The following is a 22,915-nucleotide window of genomic DNA, read 5'->3' as shown; positions in this document are numbered from 1 at the left end:
ACAAGAAAATCAAAACTGGCAATATAATCGATAAACATTTCCAGTAAACCAACAAGCACATAGTAAGCCCATTCCTCACTTCACTGAACAGCAGAGGCAACCGTTTCCAAGTTCCAGCCACTCTTCGTAGAGCTCTCCACCTTGGCTGACAGCTAAGGATTTCTCCACCGCACTTCCTGGAATAATTAACAGGCAGCACTCTTTTAGATTAAGTTCACCAGCCAACAAAAACAAAGATGAAGATACTCGATGGCAGAGCAGATCTCACAGCAGAAACATTCAAAAACTTCATCTTATTCATGCAGCTTTAAAACTTAAATTACAGTACTCTAGATAATTTTAGGTTTTATTTCGTTAAGAAAATTTAGCCCCTGAAAAGACAAATCCAAAATTAATAAACATACTTCCTCTTTAGGCCTCTTATCTCTTACTTCCATTTATTAATAAAGTAGTTCACTTAAAGACACTTTTCCTATCCCTGGTAAACTTTCTAGATAAAGTAGAATATCTTATATACTGGTTTTTACATGTCCTTCAACTTCTTAAGATACTAACTTATCTGGTTCCCCCCCCCCTCATCCTTCCTCTTAAATTGTTTCTATTAAATAGACTGTCCTGTATTCTAAGCATGAGTAAACCCTAGTTCCTTTTGAAAAAGTTTCTTGGCCAGGGGGTACCACGTATTCATTTAAAAATTAAGCTTTTAATCAAATACGTATAAATTTTCTTTCTTTCAAAACAATGAAGTATATTTGAGTTGCCTGTTATCATGTAAGAATGATTTTAAATGTTTTACTTCTCCTCCAATAAAGAAATACACCAAATCCAGGGAAGAGTTCTAAGTGTCCAATAAAGCAAATGGCAAAAAAGAAAAAGATTTTTCATTTATATATTTTTGTGTACATATTTCAGTTAGGTGATGATAAAGAGCTTTTAAAGGGGCTGCTGCAGAATTCAGCCTATACAAACATTAACAAAACATGAAGGAAAATATTAAGAATTCTATGAAGGCCAAAATTGGGAAAAAGATCCAGAAAAAAATGAAAAAAAAAAAAAGAAATAATAATAAATGTAATCAGTATGCAACACATTAGTTAATAAGAAGCTGGGGGGGGGGGCTATTATTAGAAATCTTAGGATTTTTGCCTAAAAGTGCTTTTCTCTTTAGTTAATTGAAACCAGAAATGAAGTTTAATAGGTTTCTCATCCTATTCATAAAATCTAGCTCTTTAACCATTTACAAGTGAAAAATGGTACACTTTAAGAAATAGTCTAACAATCACTAAAAAGAAGGAAAGAAAGAAAAGGGTGGGAGGAGGGGAAGGGAAGGAGGAGGGACAGAAATAGTCTAATTTTATGTTTTTCACTAAAATTGAGCTTTTATTACAATTCATACTTGGGAATAAAATAACTCTAAAAGTAATCAAAGTACTCTGTTTAATACTGCTGCATATACTTTTTTTATCTGTTAAATATTTAAGACAAAAAGTTGAGAAGCCCATATATTTTCACAGAAATTTAAGAAGGGAAACCAAGTCTAACCTACATTTAAAATCTTCAATTTTAACTGCTTTGCAGATAACCAACATTCAGCAGGGTAAACCTTTAACAACTGAAGCATTTTCAAACATTTTTCATGAGTTGCAATAAAAAACATAGTCAGTACAAAAGCACCTTTCTAGTTCCTAAAAAAATAACTTTCTTTCATGTGTTTAGATTTTTACTTCTGGAGTAATTTATTCCATGTAAAAATCTAATTATATTAGTATGAATTCTAAAGTTATGTAAAATATAATTTTAAAGTAACTTATCTGACTTCAGTATCTCAATCCATGTAAAATAATGGTTCACAGAAATTAATTTTTCCAAAGCTATCCACACCAGTATGTTCACATTACAATACCTTAATTTTCATTTTAAAATAAGGAATTAAAAAATGACTAAACTGTGGAATAAACTGTCCTATAAATTTTTGGAACATGCAATTTATTGAACTTTACTTACCTTCCCCAAATTCATTTAAAATGACGGCTATTCTTTTGCTATGTTGTTCTGTCAAAATATAGTTCAGAAGTGTTGTCTTCCCAGCACCTACAAAATACATTTGCTTTAAATTACAAAATTCAAACACTAATTTTAAAGGTACCAAAAAGCTATAGAGTCCCAATGTTTTTCAGAATATTCATTCTATTTTTTGTGTATTAATTTAACAAAAGTATAAGGTTCTACAAGAATAAAGCACCCTTTTGAAAACTATTACAAAATGCTTTACATAGATGTGAAATGTTATATTTACAAATACAAGTTGAATCCTAGTTTTTCAGCAGAAACAAAATACTGTGCCTTCTTTATACAATACAATGCAATAACATAAGGATATCTAAAACTTCTATTAAATAAGGAATTCTTATAGTAATGGCTCCCAAGAAATAAAGTATTCACGTTGTTTATAAAATATAAAATATTTACATCCCTTTACATGATGACAATGTTTCTGGACCTAGAATATGGTTTACTTTCCTAAAATATACACATAAAGATATTATAGTTCAACATCCAACATTAACCAGACACAAGTTCAGATTATGTGTCTATTTTTAATATGCTTAAAGCAATCCATTTATAAAAGTGATTTTATGAAATGGGGAATTGGACTTCTTAACAATGGACAGCATATTCAGCAAAGATATTCATAAAGCTATCCTAACTTTATCCAGTAGGTGGCATATTAAACTACTAAGTTCTCAAGTAGAAGGAAAACATTTGTCTTGGGAACTATACACATCAAAATTCATGGGGGGGGGGGAGAGAAAAACCTAACTGCATCAAAGTACAGTTCAACTGTATGAACCTATCAGTTATTTATCTCTATGTTTGGGTTGTTTGAGGGGTTTTGCTATTACAAAGAATACTGATAAAACCTTTTCCACAGGTTTTAGCTTATAAAGTCTTTTAGCTTATAAAGTTAACATCTTCTGTAATACATTCCATTTTCTAGAGTATAATAAGTATAATTTACTGAGGTTAAGAGTCCTTTAGGAAGCCCAACATAAATGTGAAGTATAAACTAGAAGAGAGAGAATTTAAGGAGGTAGGGCAATGAGGAAATTCTTAAAACTAGTCCAAGCATGATACAGTGGCCCTGAACATAAGTGTTTCACAAGGCAGCAACAGTGAAAATTGAAAGAAGGGTTGGATTTAAGAAACCTTACAATAGAGGACTTACTAGGACTTAATAGTTAACCATATTATGAAGAAAAAGACCTTAAGACAATTCATTCATTCAAATCTACTATGGACAAGATTTATGTTGCCCCTTAGTAAAAAGTGAACAAGACAGTCTCTGCCTTCACAGGGCTTAAAAATATTAAGGGATAGATGGATGGAGAGAAATCCAGATGAATAAGGAGGTTAATTATGTTACAGGATGATACATTCAACAGGAGATGTACAAAATGCTGTGGAAAACCTAAGAGGGACATCTAGCCAGAGGAGTGACAGTAAAAAGAAAAGCACTTTCAAGAAGCTATTATCAGTCCAATGTGCTAGGCTACAGTTAGGCATGCTGGGGAGGGTGGCAAGAGCTAGATCATATATGTTCTTCCAATTCAAGTTTAGTAATTTGAACTTTAACCCAACGGAAGCCAGTGAAGGATGTAATCAGATCGACATGAACATCACTAGGAATAACATGCAGAGAGTATACTAAAGAACGGCAAGACTCAAGACTAGTTAGGAGGCTTTTAAGAGTATTCCCTGTGGGTGGGATCCAGGAACAGAATGATTTCAGGTGACTGTAATATACAATCAATCGTATTACAATGGATTGAGGTTGCTGCGAGCTATGATGCCACGGCACTCTACCAGGGGTGACAAAGTGAGACTCTGTCTCAAGAAAAAAAAAAAAAAATATATATATATATATAAAGTTTGAAGTATCTGTAGGGCATAAAGTTAAAAATGGACAGTGGGAGCCAGGGGGATTCATAAAAAGAAGTCAGACAAGTAGGTGGTGGAAAAATCAGAAGAAAATGTAATAAAAACCAACTGGAAAGTATTCAAGAACAAGGAGTAAAATTACCCTCCAGATTTGGTAACAAGAAGGTTTCTGGCATTAGTCCTCACTCCTGCGGTACAGACCGTTATCTCCAAAGCTTTACTGACCTACCAGTGAGCAAAAATGGAAATGGCCTGAGGAGCAAGTCTGAAGTATACTATTTCAAACGAGGAATTTGCTGGTCAGTAGAGCAGCCTCTGAAGAACAGTGGGCAAATGTCAAAAGTCAATTCCTTATACAATTAGTCCTGAGTAAAAAACAGGAATAAGCTTTACAGTCTCTAAGTCAAAGATAAAAGCACACAACTGATATAGTTATTTTTACTTTAAAAAAGGCCCTCAGGTGTCCCGAGTTTGTACTTGTGTCTGGTAGTACCTAGGCATAACATTATTTCCCTGAATTAGTATCACTTTTTTTTTTTTTTTTGAGACAAAGTCTCACTTCGTCGCTCTTGGTAGAGTACCGTGGTATCATAGCTCACAGCAACCTCAAACTCCTAGGTTTAAGTGATTCTCTTGCCTCAGCCTCCCGAGTAGCTGGGACTACAGGCACCAGCCTCAACGCCCGGGTTATTTTTCGACACGAGGTCTCCCTCTAGCTCAGGCTGGTCTCAAACCTGTGAGCTCAGACAATCCACCCGCCTCAGCCTCCCAGAGTACTAGGATTGCTGACGTGAGCCACCGCGCCCGGCTAGTGGGCTAGTGAACTAGTACCACTTTATTTACATTTCCTAACTTTTCCCACACTTTTAATATAGTCATGTATTTATTCTAGTCCTTCTATGTGTGAGGCTTAAAAATATTTCTCAAACTTTTCCAATTGAAGACTCTCTAGTGTTTTACTGCATAATCTATCCTTAAGGAAACTGTACCATGGTCACAAACCTGCGGTTTGAAGAATTCCTAAATACTCCTAAGTTTGGGAAACAGTCTTGAAAGACAGAGACTGTACTCTTACTTTTTCCCAGTTTGCAAAAAGACCTAAAAAAAAAAAAAATGGATCAGGGAATACTTCCCACCAATAACTGGAAGAGTCTGGCCCGTGGGGAAGAGGAATGAATATACCAAAGAATGGCACACGTGTCATTTTATAGACAAGAAATCCATCAATGGCAAGAATTATTATACAGCAGGTGTTCCCTACCCCATTTCTCAGATGAGAATACACACTCAAACAGGTGAACGGTATTATTTCCACTTTCAGGTGAGGTATATAAACTTCAGAAAGGTAAGATAACTTATTAGAGGTCACGGATAATTAGGGGCCGAAGTCAGCCAGGCTTCAAGACCTCCTTTCAAAGGCTAACTTCCAATCTACTCGAGAAATGTCAATCTAAAGCAAGAGGGTCTAGGCATCATTAAACCTCCAAGAAGAGAAGCAACCCACATAAGGAGCAACTGACTCAAGCCCCTACCTCAAAGATATCTGCTCTCGACCTGGAGGCCCCGGTGCTTAAGGAGAAGAGGCACCGGCAGCCCCCCAAATCCCAGAGTTCACGGCATTTTCTGACCGGGATGGTTAGTTACCTAAATACCCGGTGATGATTGAGACTGGGATCTTGGCGCCGAGCACAGACTTTTCTTCCACCTCTCTTTGCTTCGTCTCAATGGGAACCAATTCAGGACAATCCTCCTCCGCATGCTCCTCGTCCTCACCCACGTCTCCAGCATCACGTAACATCCCAACCCACAGTAGGGATATGCCTCAATTCGACAGCTAGGACCAGGGCGCCAAATCACAGCGGCGCACGAGTAGCACGCCCGGCCCGGCCATGGGCGACGTCATCACACCGCGACGGAGCTCCTCCCCAACCAACTCGTTACCTGGACGGCCGCTGAGGACCGCCCGGCCCCTTGGCCACGCCTCCAGGAGAGCAGGACACCTTCCAGGGCGTGTTCTCGGAACCCGAGAGAGGCTGCGCGGAGGAGTTAGGTCTCAAGGACTGGCTCCGCCCTGAAGCTGCCTGTAGCTCCTGGGGCTTCCTGCTGAATGGCTACTGCCTGTTGTAAGGGCTGACTCCACGCTGTTTGGAACCTGGAGTAGGTGGCTTAACCTAACCATTTCCCATACAGCATAGATTTTATCAACTTGACATTTTTTAGTCTCATTAAAAAACTATTTTTGATTTATAGGGGAAAGAATAGAAGGTAATGTGGGTCATTACGTAAGTTTTGATATACACAAAAATCAAGAAATGTAAAATCTGCCAGGATAAAAACAAGCAGAGACCTTCCAAAAACACCAATAAGCCAAGGAAGGTGAAACTTGCACGGGTGAATAAGAACAAGGACGCTATCAACTGTGTTTCTTTGAAGTGAAATAATGGACCATGACATCGCCTAGCTAGATCAAAACTTTCTTAGTGACTCACATGTAACACTACAGTCTTCGCTGTAATTTTTCTAAGTGCAAGATAACAGGTGAAATTTTTTTCATTTGTTATAATTACATTATTGCATGTGTATATCCGAGTTTTTTTTTTTTTACAATATTCATATGCTACTTTTATTTACTTTTCCTTCTCCTTGTTTATTTGGATCTCATGTAACCTGAGTTCATTAATCATATACACTGTTTCATGACACTCTCTTATTCACAATCTATGGATAGCCCTCCTTATTTACATAAATGTACAGTGAATTCCTTTGGCTTCATCCCTAACCCACGAATATTACTAGTAAGTGGCACCTACTTGTGAGCTCCTCCCCCTTTCCAACCCACAGCCTATCCCGTAACATAGTAACCATAATCATGGAAGGGTTTTGGATTGCTGATCATTCACTCTTTTCTTTTGAGTTTTTTCACATATACTGTACATAAACAATGTGTCGTTCGGTGTTGCTTGTTTTTGAACTTCATAAAAAGAGTACCGTTTCTATATTTTTCAACTCCACTACTGTGTTACAGCCTGTTATGTGGCTATACAGAAAATTATCCATTTCCTGTCAATTGTTTTCAGGTTTTGCTCTTATAAACAAGGCTGCTATGAACATTTTTCCTGGTGTGTATGTGCTTAACTTTCCATGGCTATCTATGTAGGAGTAAACATAGAACTGGGTTCTATGTTACACTTTACAAGAAAATGCACAATTATTTTGTCAAAATATTTGTTCAAATTTGTGCATTTTCCCAACTATGTATGAGAGATTGATGTATATGTCAATATTATCAGACATTAATTTTTGCTAAATGAGTACAAATTAAGACTTGATTACTCACAAGGTTGAGCACTTCTTCATGTGTTTTGGCCATGTTTAATTATTAGAACAACCCTATGAGGTGTTATTATCCCCCTTTTAAACATGAGGCATAGAGATATTAAATTTTTGGCCAGGTTAGGTTATAAAATCTATCTGATACAAAATTCACAATTTTTTAATCCTTGTGTCAAATAAATGGTTAATTTCTTCCTTCCTTCACTGAAATTCCCCATAAAGTATCCTGTGTGTCTTCTACCATCTACTGATGCAGATTAATATCTTGAAACTCTTCTTTGGTGTAACTATCACACTAATGCAGAACATAGCTAAGGGAGAGGGTTTTAGGAGCACAAATGAGCTTATCGTATATTCACACATACACTCAGCCTGAGAAATCACAAGTTGAATGTTTGCCAGCTCTGAGGATGTAATCATGAACTAGCTAAGGAAGAAATAAGGCAAATACCTGGAGCCTGGTAGTTGAATTTACTTGGCACCACCAGAGGAGAGAAGCTGTCATGGGCAGCCCCAAAATAGATAGCATTAAGCCCTTAACACAACGGTTCACAAAATTTTTGGTTTCAGAAATGCTATGGAATATTGGTAATTTTTTTGTGAACTAAAGGAAGAAGTAATATTGAACCCACAGGCATCTCACAATTCACTGGCTGACCCTTGACACTACATGACTGCCTGAACACAATCTCTAACAGCCCTGACCTCCTTTCACATATCTTTCGACTAAATTCTTGCAGTAAATTCTATCCTTACACGCTCTGGATAAAATCAAAATAAATAAAAAATAGTATGCTAAAATCTCTCATCTCTCACAAAAAAACAACCTGAGCCCTACAAGGCCGGCTCAGTCAGGGTGATCAAGAAGCATTGCTGTAACAGTATGGAGCCTTAGAGGAAAAGGAGATGTAACATTCTGTGGAGCCTCAGTCAGAAGAAAGGGAGTTTCAGTGTTAGTCAAAATTAAATGTCAGTCAACTGATGGAGGTCCATCAACTGATTGTTTTTCTGTTGTTTAGTTTCCTTGTTCCCACCTTACAGATGTTACTGCTATTTTCCAATGAGACAAATAAAATGTGAAGAATGGATAAACAAAATGTAACATATCTGAACAATGGAAAATTATTTGGCAATAAACAGGAATAAAGTTCCAATACCAAAGTAGTACTAAATGAGTGAATATCTCTCCTTTTTTTTTTTTTTTTTTTTTTTGGCCAGGGCTGTTTTTTAACTTTTTACCTCCCGTATATGGGGCCGGCACCCTACCCTTTTGAGCCACAGGCACCACCCTAAATGAGTGAATCTCAAAAACATTATGCTAAGTGAAAAAAGCTACTCACAAAAGGCCACATATTATATGATTTAATTTATATAAAATATCCTGGATCAGCAACTCTGTAGAGATAGAAAGTAGATCAATGGTTGCCAGGAACTAGGGACTGGGGAAAGACTGCTCATGGGTACAATGTTCTTTTGGGGGTTGATGAACATCGTCTAAAATTGGTTGTGGTAATAATAGCACAATTCTGTGAATATACTAAAAGCCATTGAATTGTACATTTTATACTAAGGAATTGTATCATATGTGAACTTTATCTCAATACAGCTGCTATTCTTTAAAAAACAAATTAAAGCCCGATCTGGGCTTCGAAATTTGGGGGTGACACTGGGCACTGTCTTGAGCAGTTTAAAGTCCTGACCTTAGGCATGAATATAAAGACTACAGCTTAAAATTTTTTTCCTTTGGTCTGTTCCCACATTCCTCTTCAGCAAAATACCTATCCATGGACCTGTGGCCTTTTCTTTTCTGACTCTAATCAAGAATTTAGCAAGCAGAATCTGAGAAGGAGAGAGTTTTGATTTATTCAGCTCTATGATTTATGATCTCAGTTCTCCCAGATTAGCTGGGCATGACTTTCTTAAAACTTCTGTCATAACATATTTTATCTATCCTGTATGAGCCTTTTTCATTATTGTTCAATTCAAAATGCCTTTTTAAATAAGTAAAACATTTCCTAAGTGAAATATGGTAGACTATATTGTAGTTCCTAATGTAACATAAAATTTAATCCTCATTTAGCTAAGCTATTTTATTTACTCTCATTCACTTTATGGCAAAACTATGACAAAAAATAATATGATACATTCTTACCATCTAATAGGCATTGCACACTGAATGCATTATCTCCTTTAACATTTCAAGATAAATACTATTTAAAAGCATCCAATGCACTCAGCCCTACTATGAAACTAATTTATAGCTTTCATATGAAAGCTATAACCCAATTTTAGCCCAAGAATAGGGGAAAGAGAGAGGGAGGGGAGGGGAAGGGGGAGGATGGGTGGAGAGAGGGTGATTGGTGGGACCACACCTATGGTTCATCTTACAAGGGCACATGTGAATCTTTCTAAATGTAGAATATAAATGTCTTAACACAATAAGAAAATGCCATGAAGGCTATGTTAACCAGTTTGGTGAAAATATTTCAAATTGTATATAAAATCAGCACACTGTACCCCATAACTGCATTAATGTACACAGCTATGATTTAATAAAAAAAAAAAAATAAATATTATTTGTATGCCCATTTTATAGAGAAGAAAACTGAGGCTTAGGAAAAATAAATATCTTGCTCAAAGTCATACAATCAATAAATGGCAGTGCTGGAGCTCAATCCAGATCTGCCTAACACTTAACTTCCATGCTCTTCCAAACCAGAGATCAGCAAACTTTTCCTGTAAAACCAGGTAGTAAATATTTTAGGCTTGACAAGCTGAAAGGCAAATTTGAGGACATTGTATAGGTACTTATACAATAAAAGAAAAAGCAGATTTCTACAAAGTTCGAAATCTGAATTCATATGTTAAACAAAACTGTAGGAGGCCACTGTTTGGATTAAGTTGCACTAGCCTCCAACAGACCAAACCAAAAAGGAGTCCCTCATGCTAAATGCCACATAATCCAGTTAAAACTTTAAGGAAACTAAATGAATCCCCAAACAGACCAGGTTTCTTGTTTGTTTTTTGTCTCCTGAAGGCAGGAGAGTTCAGCTTAATAAGGAAGTCCTCTGTGCTCTAACCCTTTCCAAAAAGTAACCTGAAGTAACATGATGTATCTGATCAATTGTTTTTCCATTGTTTTGTTTCCTTGTTCCCACCTTACGCTGTTACTGCTATTTTCCAATGAGATTAGAGACCAAATAAGTTACAGAGTGACAAGAGTTACAGAGTGATGTCGATGCCTCAAGTTTTGGCCAACCTCTCAAAAATTAAGAGGTTGACCAAAAGTGACAAGTGTTAAGTTTGGCCTCAGGCTGCCTCCTTATATCTTTAAATTCAGCCTGAACGTTTCTCCATATGAATCCAACTGGATGTGTAAACATACAATAACCTATTCTTGTAAGAAGTAGCAACTCTGCCAATCACAGCAGCCAAGCTTCAGTCAACCACAGAAAGCCAACTGTTCAACTGGCTCAAATGAGGCAAACACCTGCTGTAACCAATCTAGCTGTTTCCATATCTCACTGTCCTTTTTCTGTCCATAATTGTTTTATCAGCCCTTGGGGCAACCCCGGAGTGGCTCTGAACCTAGTCTGGTTTGGGGGACTGTCCAATTCACAAACTGTTCTTTGCTCAGTTAAACTTTGTTAAATTTGATTTATCTAAAGTTTTTCTTTTAACATATAATTTTCATACCATAAAATAGAAATCTTTTAAATTGTTTTTTCAACCTATTAAAACTTGTAAAAACTGGGAGGCGCCTGTTGCTCAGTGAGTAGGCCGCTAGCCCCATATACTGAGGGTGGTGGTTTCAAAACCAGCCCCTACCAAACTGCAACAACAACAACAAAAATAGCCGGGCATTGTGGCGGGTGCCTGTAGTCCCAGCTATGCGGGAGGCTGAGGCAAGAGAATCACCTAAGCCCAAGAGCTGGAGGTTGCTGTGAGTTGTGATGCCACAGCACCCTACTGAGGGTGACAAAGTGAGACTCTGTCTCTTAAAAAAAAAATAAATAAAAAAGTAAAAACCATTCTTAGCTTTCAGATTATACCAAAAAAAATATAGCAGGCCATAGTTCTCTGGCTCCTGATCTAAGCTAATATAATGTACTACTTTCTTAAGCTAAATTAAGTGAAATTTTGCAAAAACACATCATCCTTACTATTTTAAACTTGGTTTGTGAATCATTCACCATTACAACAATTCTGGGCCCTGGAAGGGGTAGGTACTATAGCTATCATGGTACTGACAGACCAAGTCTGAAGCTGAGAACCTTAAACTACTTTCCCAAGCTCACTGATGCCTGGCATGAGAAAGACCTAAGTTAGGCAACACTTTGAGTCTTTGCGTTGTAGTGGGGCTTTACTAGGTGGGAGCAGGGCATGGCAGATAAGGTCTCAAGCTGTATATAGATTCGAGCACCTCAGCTTTGTGACCGTAACCTGGCTGTATGTCCCTTGGCACGATTCCCTACTGCTCTTAGCTCCATTTTTCTCCCCTGAGTATTTGTGTTAGCAGGCATGAGAAAATGTCAGAACTGTAGCTATATCCAAATCAGAGGAAAGCTAAAAATAATGCCAACTTGGTTTTGTTTGTTTCTCTCATTTTTGCAACTTCCTGCAAACACATTAGTGGCCAGCAATAGCGACTGGTTTAGAGAAAAGGAAACTGAGGGTTTCACAATGAACCCAGTTCCTCTTATGTAGCTGTGGCAAATAAATACACTTAACATGCTTAGAGTTTATCAGTTTATTTTATATTTTCATTAGGTCCCCAAGAACATGTTGAGAATACATCTAAAAGGCCAGAAGCCTATGACTTTTATTCCTATGACTTCTTCAGTTAAGGTAGAGTTATCAATATTCCAGTAGCATATAGTCCTCTGATAAGATCTACAACCCCTGTAAGGGCACAGGATAATATTCCCTCTCCAGAATATCAGAGGTGGCTGGCACGCAAAAAATGTACATGTCAGTGTTTTTAGGGGGTGGGATGTAAAGGCTGTAGACAATATTGTCTGAGTGCATTATCTTTGGTGGTTAAACCAGGCTATTAATAAGGCTTAGCTTACAGTTGAGTCACTTGTAAATCAGCTCCCCACAAGGCTGGGCACGGTGGCTCACGCCTGTAATCCTAGCACGCTGGGAGGCTGAGGCAGGTGGATTGCCTGAGCTGATGAGTTCCAGACCAGCCTGAGCCAGAGCAAGAAACCTGGCCTCGGCCAAACTGCAACAACAACAAAAAAAATAGCTGGACATTGTGGTGGGCACCTGTAGTCCCAGCTACTTGGGAGGCGGAGGCAAGAGATTAGCTTAAGCCCAAGAGTTTGAGGTTGCTGTGAGCTATGATGCCACAGTGCTCTACCAAGGGTGACAAAGTGAGACTCTGTCTAAAAAAAAAAAAAAAAAAGACATGGTATTTATGCAAATAAATATATATATTTAATTATTAGAGCATAATCAGTTTGTTACCATGGTTTGGCTTTTGGGTTAAAGAAATAGGGGAGGTGATATGGATGGCAGATGAAGAGAGGAGAGAAAAACCAGCTTCCCCTGACAAAATAATATTGTTTATGCCAGTGGTTCTCAACCTTCCTAATGCCCCGGTCCTTTAACACAGACCCACAGGTTGAGAACCACTGGTTTATGCTGTTTCATGTATATAAATATGGGTATATGCATATATTACAACAGAAAGAGAGATATACACACTGACTTGTAGGATAACAAAAATATGGTACGAAGTGAAAAAAGCAATTTGCTCATGATGTACGCAGTTTGATTCCATTTCAGTAAAAACAAACAAACAAAAAATATGTGTGCACGGATGGGTCTATTTTAGTGTGTGTTCATATGTATGTATATATGTATACATATGCTGGTACACGTAGGTGGAATCAGCATGTTTGGAATGAAACACACCTTTGTGGTAACATAGGTGACCTCAGGGAAGTCAGGTGAGTGTCAGGGACAATGGCAAAAGAAGAACAATGTTATCTTTTAAAAAAAAATACATCTTCATATGATATTACTGGTTATAAAAGGCATATAAAATTATTTAAAAATGTTTAATAAATAAGATAGATCAGCAACCTTGTTATGGAAGGTAACTTAAAAAATATATATCAAAATATTGATGGCATGGCCTTTTGACCTAGAAGTTCTGCCAACAGGAATTTACCTTACATAGGTACCGATGCAGACATTTACAGCATTCATAGCGGTATGGTTATAAAGGTAGAATGTTGGAAGCGTCCTAACTGTTCAATTGTAAAGGAATAGCTAAGTGGCTTAGTCACAGACTATGTTAGAATACTACGGGAGAGCAAGGCTTTGCAATGCATTTAGATATGAAACTGTAGAAGCACTTTGTGAATAGTCTCCAAGATAAAGTTGGATGGAAGGAATCTGAAGGAAGCCCTCTCATTGATAAGAGGACCCACACTATCAGATGGTGGATTTCTGATCACAACATGTAAAGTTCGTCTACAGCTTCACTGAATGAATTTAATTATCTATAACATTCATAGCCTATAGGTTGAATAAATAATTACCTCAGCAAACGTGTTTTATAAGCATCATGGTCATGATATGCTTTAAGATTAAAGGTCACATTCCTGGGAGATTAAATAAAAACTCTGAAGTTAACAATTGACTTGCCTGGAGAGCTACTTGTTCTTCCTCAGTTACACATTGCAGAGAAAAATAATTTACTCTATTTATAACAGAAGCAGAGCACACATCTGATAATCTATCATGACAGCAGCAGAGCACACATAGACCTTTGCTCTACCCGGTAGGTGCTCTTTGTTCGCTGTGCCTCTGAGGTCACTAGAATGTAAACATTCGTTCCATCCGCTTTACTGAACAAAGTAATAACCACAGTAGTACTTTGAATTTTAGGCTCCTGGGTCAATAAGATTCTATCTTTCTAGGGGGAAGGATGGGTGGAGGGAGGGTGATTGGTGGGATCACGCCTATGGTTTATCTTATAAGGGTACATGTGAATCTTTCTAAATGTAGGATATAAATATCTTAACACAATAACTAAGAAAATGACATGACAGCTATGTTAACCAGTTTGATGAAAATATTTCAAATTATATATAAAACCAGCACACTGTACCCCATGACTGTATTAATGTACACAGCTATGATTTAATTAAAAAAAAAACACATTTACTGCAAACCTACCATGTGTCAGGCTAGTGGAAGAGATTAACAAAATGTCATTGACGTGATAAAAAAAAAGATTCTATATTTCTAAGGTTTGCATCAAGTATCATTATGACTAAAATTTCTCTTTTAATACTAAGCAAAGTTCAAGTTTCCAATACAAGAGTCATTAAAGATATATTGTTAAGTAGAAAAAGAAAAATGCCCAATAGTACGTGGTTATATTTGGAAGTGGGGAGGGGGAAAAAGAAAATGGGGAAGGTAATTATATTTATTTTTATTATTTCACATGAGAACTTCTCTACAACCACTTACTTCCTGACTTGCTTTCTGAGCTGAGCAATGTAGAAATTTGGTTATCACTTCACCGTTAATTTCTTATAACCAATTCATTGCCATTTTCCCAACTGAAAGACAAAAAGTTCTTTTTTGATTTTTTAACTCATTTTGAAACCACATCAATTAAAGTTATAAAAATGTTAATAGTAGAGAGATTCCCATATACCCTTCACTCCCCTAATGTTACTATCTCACGATCACTGTGCAATTACCAAAAGCCAGAAATGAACATTGCTATGATCCATGAACTAAAACCACACACTGTATTCAAATTCTGTCAGGTGTCCCACTAAAGTCCTCTGTGGGGACTGACATCCAATCTAGGATTCCATTTGCCTTTAGTTGTCACGTCTCAGTCTGCTTTAATCAGGAACATCACTCAGTCTTTGTCTTTCGTGACCTTGACACTCTTGAAGAGCACTGGTCAGTTATTTTCTAGAATGTTCCTCAACTTGAGTTTGTCTGATGTTTCCTCATAATTAAATTCAGGTTACATATTTTGGGCAAGGATACCCAAAATTGATGTTGCTTCCTTCCCTGTGCCTTGGTCCCAGGGCACAAAATACCCGTATGTCTCTTAGTGGCAATGTTAACTTTGATCATGTGGTTGAAGTGGTGTTTGCCAGGTTTCTCCACCATAAAATTACTGTTTCCCCATTGTAGTTAATAAGTATCCACTGAGGAGTCTAGGGTAGGGAACCTGTGACCTCAAAGTCACATGTGGCCCTCCAGATCCCAAAGTGGGGCCCCTCGACTGAATCCAAACTTCACAGAACCAGTCCCTTTATTAAAAGTATTTGTTCTGTACAATTTGAACTCAGTCTAAAGGTGGCACTCAAGGATCCAGAAGGTCATGTGTTTAGCAGGTCACAATCACAGGTTTAGCACATTAATTTTCTTATCTATGATTTTTTTAATTATAGCTTTATGAGGAATAATTTACTTAGCCACCCATTTCAGTATACATTATACATTTATATAACTGTGAAAAAAATCACCACAATCTACAGTGGTTTTAAAACACATCTGTCACCCCAAAAGTTCCTTTGTGTCTGTGTACAATCAATCTCCTCTCCCCCTCAGGTCCCAGGTAACCACTGATCTGCTTTCTGTCTTCATTTATACTGTAATACACTATTCTTTTTCTCATTATTTACTCGCTTATTTTTTTACCCAGAGCAAAGTTCATAAATGATAAGATTTAATTTCTAACACATTGTTTGGTATATGACAGAGGACACTGACCAGCCTGGAAATCAAGAGAAATGATGGGTTCATTAGAATCAGACTAAACATAATCTTTGGATATTCTAGACATTAGCAGAACCTGAATTATTCAGTTGCTTAGATCTTTAGTTAATGTGTAAAAATCATTCCAATTGGGCAGCACCCATGGCTCAGTGAGTAGGGTGCCAGCCCCATATACTGAGGATGGCAGATTCAAACCCAGCTCCAGCCAAACTGCAACAAAAAAGTACCTGGGTGTTGTGGCAGGTGCCTATAGTCCCAGCTACTCGGGAGGCTGAGGCAAGAGAATCACCTAAGCCCAAGAGCTGAAGGTTGCTGTGAGCCATGTTGTCACAGCACTCTACTGAGGATGACTCTGTCTCTAAAAAACTAAAATAAAAAAAAATGAAAATCATTCCAATTAAATTCTGTCTCTGAATTTGTAAACTCAAAGGTGTAATCTTTAATCTCTCATAAGCACTAGGAAATTTGGATTTTATCATGTTAATGTACCTTGGGAAAATGTCGAGGTCCAGAGGTTTTGTTTCTTTGGGATTTTTGTGTTTGTTTGTTTTGCTTTGCTTTCGTTTAATCTGCTACTTTTGAACACCTTTACTCCTTGGTTTGTTGTTTAAAATTATTTCCACCTGCAGCCAATTTTACTAACTTAATGCAATATAATCCCAAGGACTTTATGTCAAGCCTATGCCCTCCAAGCTATCTTTTTGTATACAGCAATGTTTTAAAAATCTGGGCAATTTCTTTTTTCTTTTTTTCTTTTTTCTTTTGAGACAGAGTCTCACTATGTTGCCCTCAGTGGAGTACTGTGGCATCACAGCTCACAGCAACCTCAAACTCTTGGGCTTAAGTGATTCTCTTGCCTCTGTCTCCCAAGTAGCTGGGACTACAGGCACCTGCCACAACACCCGGCTATTTTTTGTTGTGGTTGTCATTGTTGTTTTAGCTGGCCTGGGCTGGGTTTGAACCTGCCAGCCTGGGCAATTTCTCTAAAAAAAAAAAAAAGTAGGTGGCTGACACCGTAACCACTGTGCTACAGGCGCTCAGCCCGGGCAATTTCTTTAAAAAAAAAAAAGAAAAGTAGATATCTACCTTCTCTTAAAAAATTCTTAGATCTAGCAACACCATGTTACCATAGGTGGAGTTAGGCAGCAACCACTTTAGACAGAACGGTGTATTCTTCCATTTGCCAAGGCCCCACCTATGCCCTAGTGAATCCAAGATTGCTTCACTCACTCCTTGCCTAGCCCTGTTGGACATTTGAGTTTGCTATCATAGGTTGAAACTCTTAACAACGGTTGTTATTGTTGATTATGAGGCTTAGCAGAGTAAAGTTTACCAATCCTAAATTTAGGTAAATGAATTTTTTTCTGCTTATGTACACATCTATGTGACCACAACCGCAAATATGTACAGATTAAAACTGACTCTTCTTCTTCTCTCCCCAACTTGCAGATACCCAATACGTTCCATTATTTCTATCTCCCCACACTTCCAATGTGTTTATTTTGGTCAGATTAATATTATTTTTTCACTATTATGACTATGCCAACGATATCCATAGATAAGCCTCAGAGATCCTATGATTATCTTTTCATTCCTACTCAACATTTTATTTTCCCTGAAATTAATCATTTTTTAAAAGTGATATTATTTAATAAGAGTATTATGGCTTTGTTTGCTTAATACCCTAAACTTATCGTTAATTCATTCCCAAGCTCTTAAAAGTTTCTTTAAATATGTTTTCATATATTCAGATGGAACGAGTATGGCGATCCCCAAATAAGCCAAGTATTCTTCAGAGTCACCTTCTTTTGACCTTATCCAACCTCTGCCAGGCTGGGAGAGGCGTGGTTATCCAGCTATAACGGGTTAAAGAGAGGATTTAAGATCTACCCCTTCTTAAACAGACTTACAAACCAGTCCTCCTTTTTTTCACCCTACCTTTATCACTGCCTGACATTCCTAACCCTTTTGGGAAATCTGTGATGCAGTCAGGTACTTCCCAGATTTCTCCAAGGAGAATTTAGGGATCATTTTTCTCAGGTCCAGGAAATAAGAACCTATTGTCTAGATGGCTTCTAAATCCTCAAATCTTGCTGTTCTTTTCTTGCCTCCTAACCTCATTATCACTGTGGGTTTCTCCCTTAAACCACAAGGAAACTGCCGTTTTATTACATTTCAGGAGAAAGCCAGAGTAAATGTATGTATTTTACTGATCACTTTACAAGAGAACAAAATACTGGCTCAGAAGTGTTTGAGGAGAAACAGGCTTGCTTTATAAGTTTGCCACTGGCCATCCCCACACTCAAGTTTATGTGGTCAACAATTATGTCCACAGAACAGAAACTACAACAGACTGGTGCTTTTATCTGAGGAACAAGTTCATTCACTTTTATGGTTCGCCGGTCAGAGGAAAAGGAAATTAACTGCTAATATCTTTAACTATATAACCAAAGGGATCTTGTAAAAACTCTTCCTATCTTTCTGGCTTTAGTGTCTAAATATAGTTCAAGGTTACTGCCAGTCTTTCCCCGTGCTTGATTTTCTTCCAAAATACCAAAGCCCCCAATTTTTAAAAATTGATGCATAATAGAGGAACACAGTTTTTGGGACACGTTTGAAATTTATTACATTCACAAAATTTTAAAAGATCAAGTCGGTGTCCTTGAGATACCCATCACCTTCAAGATTTGTCTTCTCTTCTAGCTATTTTGAAATAGATTATTATTAACACAATAGATTATTATAAACTGTATCACTCTACTGAGCTATCTAACCTTAGGCCTTATTTCTCCCATCAAGCTGTATATTTGTACCCATTTTTGAGTGTCCAGTATGTGGTAGGCACTGGGATAGACACAATCCCTTTTAATCCTCCCGACAGTCCGATACTGTCCATGTTATTATCCCTATTTTACGAAGAAAGAAGCCACGGCTCTGAAAATGAAAGGGTTTGTTTAACATCTGTTAAGTGATAAGGTTAAGGTTGGCATTCAAGTCAGCTTGACTTCAGACCCCTTTCCGCTCCATTATGCTGACGTAACGATCAGTTCTTGCTGGAGCTTTCCAAGTGTTCCTTTTCACACTTCTGCCTCATTTAGTGACATTCCCTTCTCAGTTTCCCATCCAGTCCCCTATACTACTCTATACTATGTCAAGTAGTTGCTTGAGCCCTTGCAAATTTCTGGATCATCTTCTCTTCTAACCTGTATCTGGCTACCTTTTACCCACCATGGACATCACTTCCTTGGGAAAGAGTCCACGCCCTCCCAAGGATGGATTTGGGGTCTTTCACATGCTTCAGTAGCACACACAGGCTCCTGCTCTGCTTCACCTGTCAAAGCAGTAATTACCCCGTATAGAAATTATCTGTTTGCTTATCCGTTCCCCAACTACACTAGACTATAGGCTCTGGGAGACTGTGGCAATATTTACCTTACTTATGAAACGTGTCTATAGCCTAATGTAGTGTCTGTCACATACCAAGTGCTCACTAAATATTTTATTGAATGAAGGAATGAAGTGAACACATAGACCTCTATCTCAATTAAAATATTCTCTCACTTAAAAATAATTTCCTAGTGCTTGCTTCGGCAGCACATATACTAAAAAATTGGAACGATACAGAGAAGATTAGCATGGCCCCTGCGCAAGGATGACACGCAAATTCGTGAAGTGTTCCATATTTTTTGGTTCATCTTGCAAGGGTACAAGTGAATCTTTCTATGAGTAGAATATGAATGTTTTGACGTAATAACTAAGAAAGTTACATGAAGGCTATGTTAACCAGTTTGATGGAAGTGTCTTGGATTGTGTATAAAAACACCACACTAAAGAGTAGAATGTGAATGTTTTAAAGCAATAACTGAGAAAATGACATGAAGGCTGTGTTGACCAGTTGATGGAAGTATTTCAGATTGCATGTGAAAACCCCACACTGTACCCTAGAAGTTCATTAATGTACATAGTTACCGTTCAATAAAAAAAAGAAAAAACAAACAAAAAAAAAACACCACACTGTACCCCCAAAGTGCATCAATGTACACAGTTACCATTCAATAAAAAAAAAAAAAAATAATTTCCTAATGGTAGTTTAGCATTTGTTAAGTAGGATTTCATAAAAGACAAGTCTTTAATGCTTTTCATTTGTTACTCAGAACATGGATCTATTTTAACACCCATATGCTAAATTGTAGGGTGGAATAGAAGTTTCACCTGGATAACCAAATACACCCAATAAAGTATTCCAAAACCAGATCACCAGATGCAGAATTTACCAAGGAAATTCTGAGAACAATTTCTAAGACTCTTGGATTGGACAGAATTTTTGAAGAGACTTTTTGGGAGATCATTTTTACCAAGGGGAATTCTCACTTCTGCTTACAGGGTGGATAAAGGAAGAAAAACTGCTGGTTCCTTTCAAGGCTTCTAAGACACCTTCCAGAGAACTTAAACTCACCACTTGCCTGCAGCTGGGAGACCCAGAGGATGCTGCCTGCCTCTGGTCCATGGATGCTAAAGCAGCCTGGGACACCAGGATAGAAGTTGCACCGGATTCAGCCAGGCTTGGCAGGCCAGGGAACTCATGAGCATTTTCAATGGACGAGATGTGGACCATATGGGAACAGTCCAGCCAAGGGCCATTTGGGGTTCTGTTCTGTAGGGTCGCTTAGAGAGTGGAAGACTATAGCAGCAAAAAACTAGAGGGAGCTACAAATGAGTCGCAAGGAAACACTAGAAAGAGATGCATGGACCAGGTGAAATGACCTCTAGGACAGAGGTCTTCAGAAAGACAACTTTTCAAAGAACCCAGGGAAGCCCCAAGAAAATGAAAGCATCAGTTTTGAACATCCACTGATCAAAGAAAATGCAAAACCAGATTACATCAGCATCAGTTCTTTTTTTGAGACAGAGTCTCATTATGTCACCCTTGGTAGAATGCCGTGGCATCACAGCTCACAGCAACCTCCAACTCTTGGGCTTAAGCGATTCTTTTGCCTCAGCCTCCCAAGTAGCTGGGACTACAGGTGCCTGCCACAACACACAGCTATTTCTTTTGGTTGCAGTTGTCGTTGTTTAGCAGGCCCAGGCCGGGCTCAAACCCACCAGCCTCAGTGTTTGTGGCCAGCACCGTACTCACTGAGCTATGGGTGCCGAGCCCAGTGGCATCAGTTCTGAAAGAGTTTTCTCATTTGTTACCATTCCTCTAGCAGCCCAGGGTCAGAAACTGTCTAGCCCGCTGGGGTGGGAGAAGAAAAGAGAAATGGCACAAAGCAGAGAGAAGCCAGCCACGCCTCCTCCTCCTCCTTCTCTCCCACCATAGACGGACAGTCTAAAGTGCATTCCAGCTGGAGGAACGCTTGCCATTAAAGATAAGGTGGAGCTTTGGTTGTTATCTTGGCTAGACATTCTGGTGTCAGACTTGAAATTATGTTGGCAAAGAAGCACTTTTGCCCAAGAATAAGGGTAAACTCATGGGATCTTCCCAGGCTTCCATGTCATAGGGGAAGGTCAAGGATTACCCCTACTTAATGTACTTTGATGAAGAAATGGAAACCATGAGAAAGACATGCTTTGATTTCATCTACTAGTCACACGTTCACTGTATGGGCTACACAGGCATTTATATTACTATACTCAGTTTTTTAAAGGTTTATTGTAAATGATGAACTATTCCTAGAGGAAGAACAGTTTGGCATCCTCTTTTCATAGTGCACCTCTATAGTCGCTATAAGTTCCCCTTTGGCCTGTGCCTCTCCTTTCTGAGCTCATATCCCCATTTTAGGCACCCCCCCTCTCAGGTTACCTGTTTTACCAGCCGTTTCTGCAAGATGTTCTTAACTCTGCTCAAATAATCCAAGTGAAAACTTCAGCTAATAAAAGTTTTGATCATACCTTTTAGGAATATTTTCATTTTATTTGATGGCCCTTAAAGGAAAGTTCTCAAACTTTGGCATGTAACAGAATCATCTGGGCCACTTGCCACACCTTAGAGGTCAAGTCCTCGTTCTGTTAATTCTTCAAGGAGTCTGGGCCTCTGTGTTTGTTGTCAGTTCTCCAGGTAATTCTGATACTGATTCCCAAAGTCTGGAAGCTTCTTCTAAAAAGACACAAATTGCTTGGCTCTGTGCCTGTGACTCAAGTGGCTAAGGCACCAGCCACATACACCTAAGGTGGTGGGTTCGAATCCAGCCCGGACCCACCAAAACAACAATAACGGCTGCAACCAAAAAATAGCCAGGCGTTGTGGCAGGCACCTGTGGTCCCAGCTACTTGGTAGGCTGAGGCAGAAGACTCGCTTGAGCCCAGGAGTTGGAGGTTGCTGTGAGCTGTGATGACACAGCACTCTACCCAGGGGGATAGCTTGAGGCTCTGTCTCAAAAATAAAAAAAAAAAAAGATACAAATTGCCAATGGGTGGGACATAGGTTTAGGGATCCAGCAATCATGTTGCCTGGATCTAATATCCAGAGTCTACCTCTACCTCTGCACCAGCACCATGCTGCTATATTATTCACGAGAATTACAGAGACCATACAGTTGGAATATGCCATCCGATGATGACCAGTCTGTACTCCTGCTCAGTTAATTGTGAGCCAGAACCAGGAGCAACAGACCCAGGCAAGTCTGGGCAGAGACCAGCAGGTTGCTTTTCTCCCTTCTAAAAATTGGGTGGTGCCTGTGGCTCAAAGGAGTAGGGCGCCGGCCCCATATGCTGGAGGTGGTGGGATCAAACCCAGACCTGGCCAAAAACCGCAAAGAAAAAAAAAAAAGTAAAAATGTTCTGATTCTTGGCTCGGCACCTGTAGCACAGTGGTTATGGTGCGCCAGCCACATACACCGAGGCTGACAGGTTTGAACCCAGCCGGGGCCAGCTAAGC

At 38.5% G+C, this 22,915-nt stretch overlaps 1 protein-coding gene and 1 non-coding gene across 3 annotated transcripts in view; one reads left to right on the top strand and one right to left on the bottom strand.

Moving 5' to 3' along the window:
- LOC100956021 (COBW domain-containing protein 3) overlaps positions 1 to 5,865 on the bottom strand; it is a 52,767-nt gene extending 46,902 nt beyond the window's left edge. Inside the window, exons 1-3 of one of the 2 annotated variants that reach the window (XM_012813752.2) lie at positions 5,584 to 5,865; positions 2,005 to 2,091; positions 80 to 176 (exon numbers count right to left, since the gene is read on the bottom strand). In XM_012813752.2, the coding sequence (XP_012669206.1) occupies positions 80 to 176; positions 2,005 to 2,091; positions 5,584 to 5,737 (338 nt within the window). In that variant the 5' untranslated portion in view covers positions 5,738 to 5,865. Of the gene's footprint in view, positions 1 to 79; positions 177 to 2,004; positions 2,092 to 5,583 lie in introns of those variants that run through there. The other variant, XM_023508199.1, reaches the window with a different exon arrangement.
- Positions 5,866 to 19,616: 13,751 nt separating this feature from the next.
- Positions 19,617 to 19,725, top strand: LOC111722929. The gene has a single exon (XR_002771558.1). It is a non-coding gene; the product is annotated as a U6 spliceosomal RNA (small nuclear RNA).
- The last annotated feature ends 3,190 nt before the right edge of the window (positions 19,726 to 22,915 follow it).

This window comes from Otolemur garnettii, unplaced genomic scaffold, assembly GCF_000181295.1.
Source record: "Otolemur garnettii isolate 467f Iridium unplaced genomic scaffold, OtoGar3 scaffold00006, whole genome shotgun sequence".
In the NCBI taxonomy this organism is placed as follows: Eukaryota; Metazoa; Chordata; class Mammalia; order Primates; family Galagidae; genus Otolemur; species Otolemur garnettii.
Note: the sequence above shows the minus strand (reverse complement) of the source record. Positions and strands in the feature narration are given on the sequence as shown.